The 16,146-nt window shown below is 38.4% G+C and overlaps 1 protein-coding gene across 14 annotated transcripts in view; it reads right to left on the bottom strand.

Annotated features, from left to right (window-relative positions):
• SLC27A6 (solute carrier family 27 member 6) overlaps positions 1-16,146 on the bottom strand; it is a 98,520-nt gene that overhangs the window by 41,071 nt on the left and 41,303 nt on the right. For all 14 annotated transcript variants that reach the window (XM_021084735.1, XM_021084722.1, XM_021084725.1 and 11 more), the window contains exons 5-7: positions 13,157-13,351; positions 3,642-3,732; positions 123-321 (exon numbers count right to left, since the gene is read on the bottom strand). In XM_021084735.1, the coding sequence (XP_020940394.1) occupies positions 123-321; positions 3,642-3,732; positions 13,157-13,351 (485 nt within the window). The remainder of the gene's footprint in view (positions 1-122; positions 322-3,641; positions 3,733-13,156; positions 13,352-16,146) is intronic.

Raw genomic sequence — 16,146 nt, 5'->3', positions numbered from 1 at the left:
GACTGAGCTAAAAGGGCTCAGAGCCCTAGACTAGACAGCAGATGGTGTACAATGTTCCACCGAGCCTAGCTTGACCCGGGTTCACGGTCGGAACAAGCAGAGCAACCAACACTATTTCATACCTGAATGTGTCTCCAATACGGTCCCAAAAATAAAGGAAATTCTCCTGGTCTTGGACCATTAGGTCTCCGGTGTTAAGGTAAACATCTCCCTTCTTAAACACATTACAAAGCAATTTCTTTTCTGTGTGCTTCTTATTGCCAGCATAGCCGAAGAAAGGATTCTTTGCGTTCACTCGAGAAATGAGGAGTCCAGGTTCCCCTGTGAGAGAGGCATTTTCCGTGACATGATTAAAACTCTGTTACTGGGAGTTCCCGTCGTGGCACAGTGGTTAACGAACCCAACCAGGAACCATGAGGTTAAGGGTTCGATCCCTGGCCTCACTCAGTGGGTGAAGGATCCGGCGGTGCCATGAACTGTGGTGTCAGTTGCAGATGTGGCTCAGATCCCGCGTTGCTGTGGCTGTGGGGTAGGCCGGCAGCTACAGCTGCGATTAGATCCCGAGCCTGGGAGCCTCCATATGCTGTGGGTGCGGCCCTAGAAAAGATAAAAAAAAACAAAACAAAACTCTGTTACACACACCATGTGTGGACCTGAATTACATCTGACCAACAGGACCCGTGTAGCTTAGTTTTCCTCCAAACATATTTTTGTATATTTGACAACAGCTCCTCCGGGTGCCTACATCCAGCTCATCTTTCACAGACTGTCAAAGCACAAATCACTTTGGAAAAACCTAACAAACAGGAAGCTGGATGTAAATAAAGAGATAGTAAAGTCATTTTACATCCTGGGTAGATAGGCTAATGGCTACTTTTTTTGGACTATGTAGATTCTAACATTGATAAAATGATCATTATTTAAATAACAATAATAATAATTTTTAAAAGATCATGATAGTAGCCATATTTACTTATTGGGCACTTACTGTGGAGCAAGCCTCAGAAGAATGGCAACTATCATCTTATTTTTTACAGAAATTCTTAGAAATTGATCCTGACAATCCCTATTTCATAGGGAAGAGACGAGGGCCCGGCAGAGTGAAGTTAAGTGACCAAAGTCCAACAGATAGAAAGGAAGGGACCAAGAACTCAAATTCATCTATGACTTTTCTGTACAATATTACCTTTGGTTTAATTCATATGCTATTAGAAGTTTCAGGAAATGTTTTATTCCTCTGGAAGGTTACTCTGGAGATCCTCAAGGCACAGGAGATGAGATATGAAATTTACTCATTTTACTTCTATTTAGACACATGTGAAATAATTTTTAAATAAGATTTATCCAAGGTAATCAAGATATTGCCCAGTAATCATCAAAGTAAAAAAAAACTATTTCTAAGAGAAAAGTAGAAGACAAAGGGGAGCTGCCATCACGTCCCCAGAAGACGTCAAGATAATTATTGACTTGCTATGTTGGACCACTGTGAAGACAGCTGACATCTATGTGACGACTTCGATGAGGCTGCCCTGCAGCAAACTATAAAGCAATGCATGCCATTTTAACACTCTCTTTTTCAACTCTGATCGTTCCCACTCCTTCTGGACATTATGGGTTCCAAGGGCATACATGCCACTGGCCAAAACCTGTCTGCCCTGCCTCGGCAGAGACCCCCTCACTGGTCATCACTACCACCACCACCACCAGCAGCAGCAGCATTATTGCCCTTGTTAGACTGATGGACCACTTTCTGGGCACCAGTCACTATTCTGAGCACTTTACATGTGTATCCCTTATCATCCTCATCACCAACCAATAGACCAGGTCTTCATCTTATAGGTGAAGAAACTGGGGGAGAAAAAGTCATTCTATCCAACATTACACAGCCGCCAAAAGTTGATGTTGGGGTTTTTTTTAACACCAGGTCCATCTGACTCCAAAGTCTTTCCTTCATTGCATATCCCATGAGTCTACATTCCCCACGTACATTTTGGAATTTTCCAAGCCTCTTATAGTTCCCTTAAAATTTATGCTCTTTATTTTCCTTCTTCAGGACACAGAGGACAGTTTCTTCTCTGACAAATTAATTGTTACAAATGCTTAAAGAGGTCAGAGTGTATTCTTATCTTTCCCTTCTAGGCATAACTGATGCAAGATACAATGCTTTAATGGAAAGTAATGAGAAATCCGTAACAAGAATTGCAAAACTGTAAAGTGGAAATCTGGGGACAATCCGCTTTTGAAAAACCCTTAGGTTGCATAAGTGGTTCTAGGATTCAAGTGACAGATATTACTGTAATCATAATTAATAAAACACACTAGAAAAGTGTGCTTAAAGTTCTTCGTAATCTCCCTAGAAATGGCTTTTCTCAGACACTGTCTATAGAGTTAAATTAGAGAAAGATATTTGATAAATGCTCTTTGGCTTGAAATTCAGAGGATTGGGAAATTTGTTTTCTAATAGATAGGGCTTACATAATTTTTTCCAATCTTTCAGCTACTAGAAAAAAAAAAACAGGTTTGAGAATATTACCTCCATATTTGAAGTCATCTTTGAAATACAGTTTAATCATATTCTAAGGCAAGAAAAAGTAATGTTGGCCATTTTCTTTTTTCTTTTTCCTTTTTTTTTTGTTTTTTCTTGTTTTTTAGCTTTTTTAGGGCTGTATCTGCAGCATAAAGAAGTTCCCAGGCTAGGGGTCAAATCAGAGCTGCAGCTGAGACCTACACCAGAGCCACAGCAACTCAGGATCTGAGCCATGGCAGCAACCTACACCAGAGCTCACGGCACTGCCAGATGCTTAACCCACTGATCAAGGCCAGGGGTCAAACCTGTGTCCTCATGGATACTAGTCAGGTTCATTACTACTGAGCCACACTGGGAACTCCCAATTTTGGCCTGATTTTTTCAGACTAAATCTCAAAACAATTCTAAGGACACATCTCTATATTTAATTTTCTAGATTGATAAGATGCAGCTGTGTGTTAACTCGGGCACTTGCTTTCAATAACTTTCCAATCTCAAACTGAAAGAAAGTCTAGCTTGGTGGAGAGGACGAGTGGGAGGGAGAAGAGAAGGGGAGGGAGGTAACAAGCTACATGCACAGAGCTCTGCACATGTCATTTCATTTAACTGTCAACAATAACCTCATCAAAGAAATACTGTCACCTCTACTCTACATATGAAGAAAATGAACCTGGCTAAAGTTGGACAGTATCTAAAAGTGAGAGCCCAGATTTAAATCCAAACCTGCCTCACTTTCTACTATATGTAGACTCATAAACTGTCATTCATTTTTTTTTTAAATGTTATTGGATTGTAGTTGCTTACAATGCTGTGTTAGTTTCAGGTGGTTTTCATATGACATTTCAGTAACATAAGACATCAGACATATACCACAGTTACAAACTGGAAAGGGGGGATTAGGAAAACTCCAAACCCAATAGTAATCACTTTTAAGTTTTTGCAATTACCATCTGAGTGACCCACTTGGAGCCCCTAACTTCTAATAACGGGCTGCATTAAAATTCCAAGCCACGTACATACTAGAAAGAACCATTCTTTCTTTTCTAAATTCGGTCATTAAACAGAATTTCCAAAGTTTAGCCCAAGGAGACATCTCTGAATATAAGAATCTTACCTTTTTTCACATGACTGCACCAGCCCTGTTCATTTCTAATGGGCTCATCTTTCTGAAAATCATATTTTATCAAGGCAAAAGTGAAAAAAAGCTGCAAAAAAAAAAAAATCAAACAAAACTAAGACTTAATTATTTACTTGTGCAGTGACATCTACTGGTCATAGTTTAATGCTCTATCAGCTGAAATAGAGAATCAGAATGTGTATTTATTTGGAGTTCCCGTCCTGGCGCAGTGGTTAACGAATCCGACTAGGAACCATGAGGTTGCGGGTTCGGTCCCTGCCCTTGCTCAGTGGGTTAATGATCCAGCGTTGCCGTGAGCTATGGTGTAGGTTGCAGATGCGGCTCGGATCCCACATTGCTGTGGCTCTGGCGTAGGCCGGTGGCTACAGCTCCAATTGGACCCCTAGCCTGGGAACCTCCATGTGCTGCATGAGCGGCCCAAGAAATAGTAAAAAAAAAAAAAAAAAAAAAAAAAAAGAATGTGCATTTATTAAAATAAGTAAGCTTTCCTGATGGAAAGCTAAATATCTGAAAATCAGAAGTGAAAGTGTCACTAAGGGGCACCCACGTACTGGCATTTACTTCCATTTCTTTTCTGATGCACATTACCTTAGAAACGCCTGACTATTTTTAACTTTGAATCATTGGCAGAAAGCAACCCCTGCATTCAATCACAGACTCTACCAACCAACCAGAGGTAAGAGGACCACTTTCTCACCTTCTCTGTTTTGCAGTCTTTCAAAATATCTCTTGAAATGGAAAGTTTTAAAGAACTAAAATGTAAGCTATGTGATTGCAAGGATTGTGGTTTCTATTTTAACCTACTATCCCTTGGAAAGGGATTAGCTGCCCCCCAGACACTCACTGTCACCTACTTAGACCATTTCCCTAGGCCTTTCATCTTCATGTCCTGGAATTAAGCATCAGTAGCTCTGTATGCTCCTGTGCGGTGAGAAGGCAAATTTGTTGGAACATCCTCATCATATTGGGAAACTAACTAACTGGACAGCTCTTCTTGCTCCCAGTATCTCCAGCTCCCCTGCTCCTGTAACCTTCATACTCTCAAAGACATATAGACTCATAGATCCACTGAAACCGGTCTCTGGGTGAAAATGGAGGATTGGTTCATTTCACACATAAGAAAATTGAGGTTTTCCCAATCAAACAAGCCATCTTATTAAGCTGAACTAGAACACAGTCAACTAAAATGGAGGTAACTTGATGAAGTCAGAAAAAAATAATAAGGCATGACACATGGAAGAGGGCAAGAGAGAAAAGGAGGAGGACAAAGAGGAGGAGAGAAATGAACAAATATAGAACAGATACACGGGAAGAGATGAAGAAGATTAGTGAGAGAAATGTAATAGCATTATTTACTATCAAAGACTATAAACACAAACATCCCTGGTTTTTCATCTCAGAAAATCAGCATGTAACTACAATCGCAATTCATTATTTCAGTTAAAATATAAACAAGAGCAACTGGTATTAATTGAACACTTACTGTGTCCCAGTCACTGTGCTGTGCTCTTAATCATCAAAACACTCTCTAAGGTAGAAATTAATATTATCCTATTTTAAGATGCAAGCCAATGAAAGAGACAGTGAAGCAAAATATGTTGTTATTCTAGATATAACGATTCTTTGATAAAATGCAAGCTTGCATCTTGTTGGTCTTTGTCTGTAATTAGGATAACAGGATATTGGCCACTTGCCTAATGACTGGTAAAAAGAAAGATTCCATAAATTCGAGAACTGCATTTATCATTTTGGACAAATAAGAACAGAGCCCCATTCATTACCCATTCTTCTTCTCCTGTTTTAACATGCTTTATATTTTTAAAAACCTGCCCACTAACTGCTCGTGTCAGCTTTGATGTTATTTCTTTTAACTTATTTGTCAACTACAGGCATGCATAAGATTTATTTCATACCATGGAGTTCCCAGCATGTCGCAGTGGAAATGAATCCGACTGGGAACCATGAGGTTGTGGGTTTGATCCCTGGCCTCGCTCAGGATCCTGCATTGCTGTGAGCTGTGGTGTAGGCCAGCAGCTACAGCTCCAATTAGACCCCTAGCCTGGGAAACTCCATATGCTGTGAGTAAGGCCCTAAAAAGCAAAAAAACAAAAAGCAAAAAAAACGATTTCACACCAAATCACTGTTCAGTGTGAATTGTTATCAGATCCAGGGGACTTGATGGTCAGAAATTGAGTAATTTTATAATTCAAATGAAATTTAAATATATCACAGCATCTTTAAGAAGTAACCTGGATTAGAACATTAAGTCTCAGCTAGCAGGATTTCTGTCCCCCCCACCCAGCCCCACCTTCAAGAGGTCCCACAAGGTTACAAAAATGGCTGTTAGAGTAACACAGATTTTTTTTTTTTAATGGGAGTTCCGTGGTGGTCTAGTGGGTTAAGGACTTGGTATTGTCACTGCTGTGGCTTGGGTTCTCTGTGTGGCAAGGGTATGACCCCTGGCCCAGGAAGTTCTACAGTCCATGGGTGTGGCTAAAAAAATAAATTAATAAAATAAATAGACATCACACTTTAATATCTCTTAAATGCATATGTAGAGAATACATATAGGAATAGGTAGAGGAAGAGGACAGGTATACAAGGCCAGAGCACAGCTGCTGGGGTCCCATTCATTATAGTCTAGGCAAATGGGTCTGCAGCATCGTGCAGCACACACTGGCCCTTGAAGTTTCCACAGGTACCTGTGTGCTTTTGCATACTCAGTTCTGTAAATTTACAAGTTGGAAAGGGAACACAAAAACCATTTCCTCTATTAATCCACAAGGAGATTTGGGATCCCAAAGAAAGTGACTTGTCAAAGTCAAAAAGGTAAGTAGAGGCAGAGCTGAGACTAGAGCCCTAGGTACAGTGATTCCAGCTCAGGGTTTTTTCCTTCAACATTATACCACATTGCCTCAACTTATGTAGTCCTGGCTCATTTATCTGGCACCAGAGGCAAAGAGCAGTTTCTCTGTTTTCTTAAACAGAAGTCCCTAAAATGATACAAACACACACACACACACAAATCATAAATTTATCATCTATCCATTATATATATACATTATATAGTAACATATGTACTGTTCTATAGAGTTGAGACATTACGAATATTGATTTTGAGGATGCATAGTTTTGGGACAGCATAGTTCTGAATGGTTCATAGAGTTGCACTGAAAAAATCATTGTTAAAAAATCAATAAAACAGAAAAATAAGAATAAACATTTAAATCTCCCCAATCTCAACCCAAAGTAAATCATTCTTTACATGGTATATTTTTAACATAGTGAAAGTCACCCCTGGATATCTCAGCTAAAATTTCAATCACTCCTCCCAATACACACACACACACACACACACACACACATTCTCTCTCTCCTTTTCCTATTTAATTTCCCTCTTTTGCACTTATGAATATGTAATACAGTAATACAGACTGTATTTTATTTATTGATTTTGTTTGTTTTCTGTCTTCCCCAGTGGAACAAAACCTGCCCATGGGCAGGAATTATGTCCACTTTGTTTGCTGTGTCAGGCATATTGGAATCATAGTAAATATATATAAAGAAATACATTTGTTGCACAGCATTACAAATGCACTTAAATCAATGAAACCGCACCATTTTAATCAATGCAATCAATTTAAATTTTCTTGAATTTAACAGAAGAAAATGGAACGAAGGTTAAACTAAACTGTTTCTTTAGCATAAGAGATATCAGTCTCTATGGGGTAAAAGAATTTAACTTTAACCCCAAATTTAACAAAGCCTGGGCCTCTAAGCCCTCCCAATGTCATGAGGGATAGGACTATTTTTGTTTGCCTACAGGCCTTGGGCAACCAGATAGTCACTAAATGATAGTGACTAAATGACATGGGTCTCTGAGCCACGTCAATCATGAGATGCAGGGTGGGGACTGTGCATCACTCATCTTGACCTCTTGCGGGCCTGGACGTGGAGGTCAGCCATAGAAGCAGCCAACTAGACTTAAGTGATTGAGCCCCCCAAAGACTCTGGACACCAAGGTTGGGTGAGCTTCCTGAGTTGGCAAAACCCCATGTATATTGTCACTTATCAATTCCAGAGAGTAAAGCAGTCCTGACTCCACAGGAGAGGACAGCTGCAAGCCTTGCACTGGTTACCCACCCGGATTCTACTCCATTGCTTCTTCCCTTGGCTGATGTGCAGCTACACCCTTTAGATATAATAAACTTAACTATAACAGCTTTCAGTAAGTTTTGTGCATTCTTCTAGGGAATTATCAAACCTACAGGGGGTCTCAGGGACTCCCAAACTGCAACCGATGTCAGGCATGAGGGTGGTCCTGTGTGGCCTGTTTCCTAACTTTACAGTTGGCTCAATTTCCCAGTCCCTAAAAGGTGTCTACCTTTAATACACCTAGAATGGATAAGCAATGAGGTCCTACTGTATAATACAGGGAACTACATCCAGCCTCTTGGGATATGAATATGATGGAAGATAATATGAGAAAAAAGAACATTATTGAATATTGAATATGATAAAAAAGAAAAGTGATTGGGCCACTTGGCTGTATAGCAGAAATTGGCACAACACTGTAAATCAACTTTACTTTAATTTAAAAAACTTTAAAAAAAAATCCCCAAAAGATTAACTTTAAGATAATAAAAAAGTTTATAAAATTGTGAAGAAAAGGAACTTTTTTATTAAGTCCCATACTTTACTTTGTCTTTATGGATTTATCACCAGGAAAGCTGAGCTAGTTAGCACTTATTCCTCCCTCTCTCCTCCCACCCAATGCCCATTTTTGTTAGTGATAAACATTTTTGTATTGTCAGGATTATACTTCGATCTATAAATATACTTCAGAGCTTTTCAAGCCTCCACATTTAAATGGATTCAATCAAACCTTCTAACTGATGGTGGTTCCCTTCATTTCTAAACTCTGCTTTATTTTCAGGTTGCCCAGAAATTTTCATTCAGGGAATATAAAGAACTAGTACCTTCCTGTAAATCCATAGGGATTATGTTCTTTTGATTTCTTAAAAGTTTGAGAGCACCTCTTTGTTGCCTTGATACTTGAAGGAGAACTTTGTCAGAGCTAAAATTTTCAGGTGAAAACTACTTTCCTGTTTTGGGTGGAGAGACTGAGTGTATTATTTCCGTTCTGAGAAATGCCTGCAACATTTCCCATCTTCACTCTACACTTTGCACATTCTTTGCTTTTTCTGCCTTAGCATCTCTTTATGGTTTGTCAATTTATGATTTATGCTCAGTAAATAAATAATATGTATATGTATTTATATATATTTTGGCCATGCCCACAGCATGCAGAAGTTCCTGGACTAGGGATCGAACCCAAGCCATAGCAGTGACAATGCTGGATCCTTAACCAGCTGAGCCACCAGGGAACTCCATGAATATATTTTCTGACAATCATTCTGTATCATATTTTTTCCCCTAGAACACAATGTGCTCTTTTTTTGAAGTTTTATTTACAATGTATAAATCAACCATTTGATTTATATGAGAAATTGCTTTTCTAAATATTTTCTATAATCATTTCTGCTGCACAACAAAGTGATATGGTTATATACATACACACATCCATTATTTTTCAGATTCTTTTCCCATATAGATTATCGTAGAATATTGGATAGAGCTCCCTGTGCTATATAGCAGTTAATGTGCTCTTTTGCGAAAGATTCAAAACTTTGTTTTCAGGAAGTTCCCTTTTATTGGGTTTCAAACAATTTCTTTCACTTTGTTTTTTTTTCTGCAGGAGCATGAATTAAGCATGTCAGATCATTGTCTATGTTTTCAAAAGTTACCTTTTTATTTTATATTATTATTTGCTTATTGTTTATATTTGTGTTACTCCTTAATCCCATCCACCTTGCTCGCTCACAATATTTAGTCTTGTTTATTTTTAAGTCCTTCCGTGTGGCATTCATCTCTGTAATATTTTCATTTCCCTTATTTCCCCCTTTTTTTCCCTGTGGGTTAAGCATGGCTACTTTCCAGCTCTTTTTTTTTCCTCTCACTTTTTACGGCTGCACCTGTGGCATATGGAAGTCCCCAGGTTAGGGGTCAAATTAGAGATACAGCTGCCAGCCTATGCCATAGCCACAGCAACGCAGTATCTGAGCCATGTCTGTGACCTACACCACAACCCACGGCAAAACCAGATCCTTAACCCACTGAGCGAGGCGAGGAATAGAACCTGCAACCTCATGGTTACCATTCAGATTCATTTTTGCTGAGCCACTAGGGGAACTCCCCAACTCCTTTTTTGATCTATACTTTCCTCACATTTTCCTTTCCTTTGAGTTCTTATTGTTAAAGAGAATATTATTACATGTTTTTGAACCTATGAGAAATTGCTTTTCTAAATATTTTCTGGCCATTTGGGGATACTTACTTTGATGTGCATCTATATTTTTTCAGCTGCTTTTTAATGTAGATTCATTTTCTCCCATTTTTTCATGTTGTGTTTCCTCTCTGGATCTCATGTTTGTTCCTTCTCAATTATTACTACGGAGTGTAGAAAAGGAGAAGGCAGGAGTTCCTGTCACGGCGCAGTGGTTAACGAATCCAACTAGGAACCATGAGGTTGCGGGTTCCATCCCTGGCCTCGCTCAGTGGGTTAAGGATCCGGCGTTGCCCTGAGCTGTGGTGTAGGTCACAGACGCGGTTTGGATCCCATGTTGCTGTGGCTGTGGCGTAGGCTGGAAGCTGCAGCTCAGATTGGAACCCTAGCCTGGGAGCCTCCATATGCCGTAGGAGCGGCCCTAAAAAACAAAACAAAACAAACAAAAAAAGAAGGCAGACTACAACTTTTACTTGGATTTGTCTCTCAAATGCGCTGTTACCAAATTTTTTATATTGTTTGATTTGGGGGCATATATGGGGCACACAGCTCTTCAGTTTCATGTATTTAAATAAGAAGCCTAGCACATAAGAACACTTGGGTCATAGGAACTCTGTGTTGTTGCTTCATCGTTTTCTTTCACTTATAACATCCTATCTCTGTTCAGAGGCTGATTCCTCTCTGAGGCGGTAAATGTACGCTTCCAAAAGGTTTAAATTTTGAGATATAAACCTATTAAATCTCTCCACTTAATTATGAAATATTTATTGGTCCAATTTTTTTCCGATTACCCACTACAGAATGAAAGAATATGCAAATGAAATGATAAAAGACTATAATTAATATGACATTAGGTACTGTGTTTTTCATTTCCAAACTGAAAAAGAAAAAAAAATCTAATGTGAGCTGAAAATCAGAAGTTTTCCAAATAAAAACTTTCCAAATGACTTCCTGCATTATGGACATTATCCCAGTCTGACAGAGAATTTTATTAAGATAATAGAAGATTATAAGGGATCACACCAGTAATGCAAAATACAAATCTTCATTGCACTCCTACTGCATGATGATGTAGGAATAACTCAGCTTCACCAAAAAGCTTTAACACGAATATCAAATTTTATACAGAACGAGTGCAATGCCCTAAGAAAATTAACTGCAAAGAATGCAAAATTCAGTAACATCAGCACTTACTGTCCCTAAATTTTTTTTGTTCACAATGCAGATGCATTACAGAGATGTCAATAAGACCCTTACAATCCCAAAGAATGCATTATAAAAATAATTTGTACCTTCTTTAAGTTTCAAACATTAGGGTAATTCATACCGGCTTTGTATCTATTTCTTTACTTTTTAAAAATTCTATTTTTATCTCTTTTGATACTCCTCACTAAATGTTTTTTTCTATTCCTTTAATATATGTATTCTTTCTTTCTTCTTATCTGAGTATATTTTAGCTGGCTTTTAAAATTAACTTACAGAAATGAGCATCTAGCTCACTACTTTTCAGCTATTACTGAGTGTACAAGATTGGAAATGTGACATTTTCATTATGACTCAGCTCAAATTATTTTCTTATTTCAACTGTTTTTTTCTTTGACTCATAGAAATTTAGAGATATTTTATTTCCAAATATAGGAGGTGAACTAGCTGTTATTTTAAATAGTTCTATCTTAGTTATGCTGCTATCAGAAAACATAATCCATATGTAGTTGATTCTATGAAATTTTTTTTTTTTTTGTCTTTTTTTGTCTTTTGTCTTTGTTGTTGTTGTTGTTGTTGCTATTTCTTGGGCCGCTCCCGCGGCATATGGAGGTTCCCAGGCTAGGGGTTGAATCGGAGCTGTAGTCACTGGCCTACGCCAGAGCCACAGCAACGCGGGATCCGAGCCGCGTCTGCAACCTACACCACAGCTCACGGCAACGCCGGCCGGATCGTCAACCCACTGAGCAAGGGCAAGGACCGAACCGCAACCCCATGGCTCCCAGTCGGACTCGTCAACCACTGCGCCACGACGGGAACTCCTGATTCTATGAAATTTGCTACAATTTCCTAAGTGGTCCTATAGCCTCTGCGAATGTTTTATAAATGTCTGTAAATAATGCATATTTTGCAGTTTTTATTTTTTTATTTTTTTTGCTTTTTAGGGCCACACGTGTAGCATATGGAAGTTCCCAGGCTACGGGTCAAATCAGAGCTACAGCTGCCAGCCACAGCCACAGCCACACATGATCTGAGTCACATATGTGACCTACACCACAGCTCACAGCAGCACCAGATCCTTAACCCACTGAGCGAGGCCAGGGATCGAACATGCAACATTATGGTTCCTAGTCGGATTCATTTCCGTTGTGCCATAATGAGAACTCCTATTTTGCAGTTTTTAAATGCAGTGTCCTAAATATGTTCATTACTTCAAGTAGTGTCTTTATTGTATTATTGTGATATGCTGTATCATTGAAAGAAATTTTTGCATATCCTATCAAATAGTGAAAGAGCTGTAATAAAATATCCTACTATGATTCTGGATTTATTTCCCCTAGAGGTTATATAAATGTTGACACTCTTTTCTTTATTTTCACTTCTATTCTTTAAAAACAGTATTGTTGAATATAACTTCTGCTCTGATAATTATTTTTTCCAAGAAAGTGTCAGATCTCTATCCATGATCTTTTGTCTTCCATGGCTGCTATTGAGAAATCAGCTGTCTTTTACTTCTAAGAACATATTTTTTTTGGCGACTCTTAATATTTTAGTGATATCTTGATAAAGTTTTTAAGGAAACCATCTATTAGAAGTCTACACATAATTTTTGAGTGATATAAAAACGAAACAAACAAAATAGTGGATTGAAAGCACAGAAAATGGAAAACATCAAATTAATATACATATTGAGACCTACGCTTGCTTTTATATGTTATATCGTTAAATTTGAAAACTGAGTGAAAGAACTAGCTATCATCATTCTCATACCACAGAGGGAAAATATGGGAGATCATTGAGGTTTTCATTACCTACAACATCACACTTCACCTAGAGGTCACTGTGTTATTCATAGAAGGTCTCAAAAAAAAATTTTTTTTAATTGATACTATTTACCATAATTCACAAGCACAAAGTTTTGTAAGGAAAATATTGTACTTACTTTGTGAAAGAAATTTGCTCTCCCAACTGATCCAATTTTCCCAGTGTGATTCATGAAACAAATGTTTCCTTCAGTAGCTCCATAAAGCTCACACATCTTAATATTTCCAAATCTGTCTAAAAATTCTCTCCATACATCACTCCGTAAGCCATTTCCAACAGCCAAACGTACCCGATGATCCTTTTCTCCTTCTCTCTGTTAGAAGAAAAGATTATGGGCCACAATTTATTAATTCCAGTTCCCAATTTTTTCTTTTATTGCTATTGTTTAAATGGTAACTATCCAGAAGTAAGGTGCATGTGTGTGATAATGGAAAGGAACAAAAAATATCAAGTAAGTCTGTGACAAGACGGTGTCCAACAGCTAATGAAACTAACACGAGCCCAGAGTGATACAGCTTTTACTTCTCCATATCTGGCAAAATCTCTCCCTAAAATTTGAAATCTTATTTTGGTAAAGATCAGGTAAGGAAGAAAGCATATTTCAGGGAAAAAAGCATTACTTTAGAAAATTATAAAACATGCATGAGTTTGGGCTAGCTCTATTATCTATTATCCATGTAACTTTCTAGAAGAGGCTGAATACCATTCTGATTTTCTGTTTATTCATTTGCAAAGATTTGATAAAAATCAACCTCTCACTTGTACACTACAGTACACATCTAAGCTCAGCAGATAGTGAACAATAAATTGATGTCATTTAATCACCATAATATTTGGCTGGCAAATATGACACCTACTTGTAACTATTATTTTTGAATGTATAATATTCTTGTATTTTTACTTCTAGTTCATATTTTAGAATTGAAGGGAAAAAAGACATGTATTTTGTTCTGTATTCAATAAGCACTGTATTAATTAGCATGAATTATACATTGTGAAGAGTTAGGAGCTCATACCAGTCAGCTATTACCAAGAAGATAATACAAGCTGATTAGAATGTAAAGAAAAGGGAACTCCTCTGCCCTCTTGATGGGAATGTAAATTGGTTCAGCCGCTATGGAAAATAGGATAGAGGTTCCTCAAAAAACTAAAGATAGGAAGTTCCTATGTGGCACAGTGGGTTAAAGATCAGGTGCTGCCACAGCTGTGGCACAGGTTGCAACTAGAGTGTGGGTTCCATTCCTAGACAGGGAACTTCCACATGCTGCAGGTGTGGCTAAAAATACCCAAAGAAATAAAATCTTTAAAAATGATAGTTTTAAAAAATTAAAAATAGAACAACCACATGATCCAACAATTCCACTCCTGGGAATTTATGTGGAAAAAAAAAACAAAAACAAAAACACTAATGCAAAAAGATACTGCACCCTGTGCAGTGTTATCTACCACAGCCGAGACATGGAAGTAACCTAAATGCCCATCAATAGATGAATGAATAAAGAAAATGTAGTATATATGCACAATGGAATATTACTCAGTCATAAAAAGAATGAATTTTGCCATTTATAACAATGTGGATGGACCTCGAGGGCATTATTCAAGGTGAAAGAAGTCAAACAAATACTCCATGATCTCACTTATATGTGGCATCTTAAAAAAAGGCCAAACAACAGCAAAAGCAAAAATCTAAGCCTTGAGCAGAAAACAGATTAGTGGTTGTCAGGGACAGGATGAAGAGTGGGTAAAAACTGGTGATGGGGATCAAAAGATATAAATTTCTAGTTATAAGATAAATAAGTTCTGGGGGTGTACTACACAGCATCATGACTATAATTAACAATACTGAATTGCATATTTGGAAGTTGCTAAGAGAGTAGAGTTGAGCACTGAGAAACAAAGACCCTCCATGCAATAGAAAAATCCAAATATAACTTCTAGTCAGTCCTCAGTATCACCGATTCCATAGCTGGGGATTCAACCAACTGCAGATCATGCAGTACTGTGATATTTACTACTGAAAAAAACCCTACTTATTAGTGGGCCTGCATAACTCAAACCTGTGACAGTCAAGGGTCAACTATAAATCTTAAAATTCTTGTCACAAGAAAATAAAACTTGCAACTATGCATGGTGTTGGATGTTAATTATACTTACATTGCTGATAAATTTGCAATATAGGCAATACATTGAATCATTACATTGTACATCTGCAACTAATATGTTTTATGTCAATAATCGTCAATAAAAAAAATTAGAGTAAGAATTTTGAAGCTCCCGTCATGGCTCAGTGGTTAACAAATCCGACTAGGAACCATGAGGTTGCGGGTTTGATCCCTGGCCTTGGTCAGTGGGTTGGGGATCCGGCGTTGCAGTGAGCTGTGGTGTAGGTCGCAGACGTGGCTCGGATCCCGCGTTGCTGTGGCTCTGGCGTAGGCTGGAGGCTACAGCTCCAATTCGACCCCTAGCCTGGGAACCTCCATATGCCGCGGGAGTGGCCCTAGAAAAGGCAAAAAGACAAAAAAAAAAAAAAAAAAAATTTAGTATCAGTTTAATCATGGTAAAATCCGTGATTCCCTCTGAAGTACTCCAACTTTATAAAACTAGTACAAAATAACAAGAAATAACAAGAAATTAACAATAACAATAAAATAGAGGAATCAATGTCCCTGACACAATCAAACATAATTCAATGAACGCATTCTTTTGTGGGAGGGCACACCTACAATGACACATGGAAGCTCCTGAGCCAGGAATCAAACCCATGCCATAGCAGTGACCCACGCTGCAGCAGTGACAATGCCAGATCCTTAACCCACTGAGCCACCAAAGATCTCCTAAACATATTCTTTATCTCGGTTCCTTCTCAGTCTTAAAGGAAAGATTTTAATCTATTAACTCTTAAGAAAAAAAGAGAATGGGGAGTTCCCGTCATGGCACAGTGGTTAACGAATCTGACTAGGAACCATGAGGTTGCAGGTTCGATCCCTGCCCTTGCTCAGTGAGCTGTGGTGTAGGTTGCAGACGAGGCTCGGATCCTGCGTTGCTGTGGCTCTGGCGTGTGCTGGCAGCTACAGCTCCGATTCGATCCCTAGCCTGGGAACCTCCATA

This window comes from Sus scrofa, chromosome 2, assembly GCF_000003025.6.
Source record: "Sus scrofa isolate TJ Tabasco breed Duroc chromosome 2, Sscrofa11.1, whole genome shotgun sequence".
Taxonomy (NCBI): domain Eukaryota; kingdom Metazoa; phylum Chordata; class Mammalia; order Artiodactyla; family Suidae; genus Sus; species Sus scrofa.
This window is presented reverse-complemented; position numbering and strand designations above follow the sequence as displayed.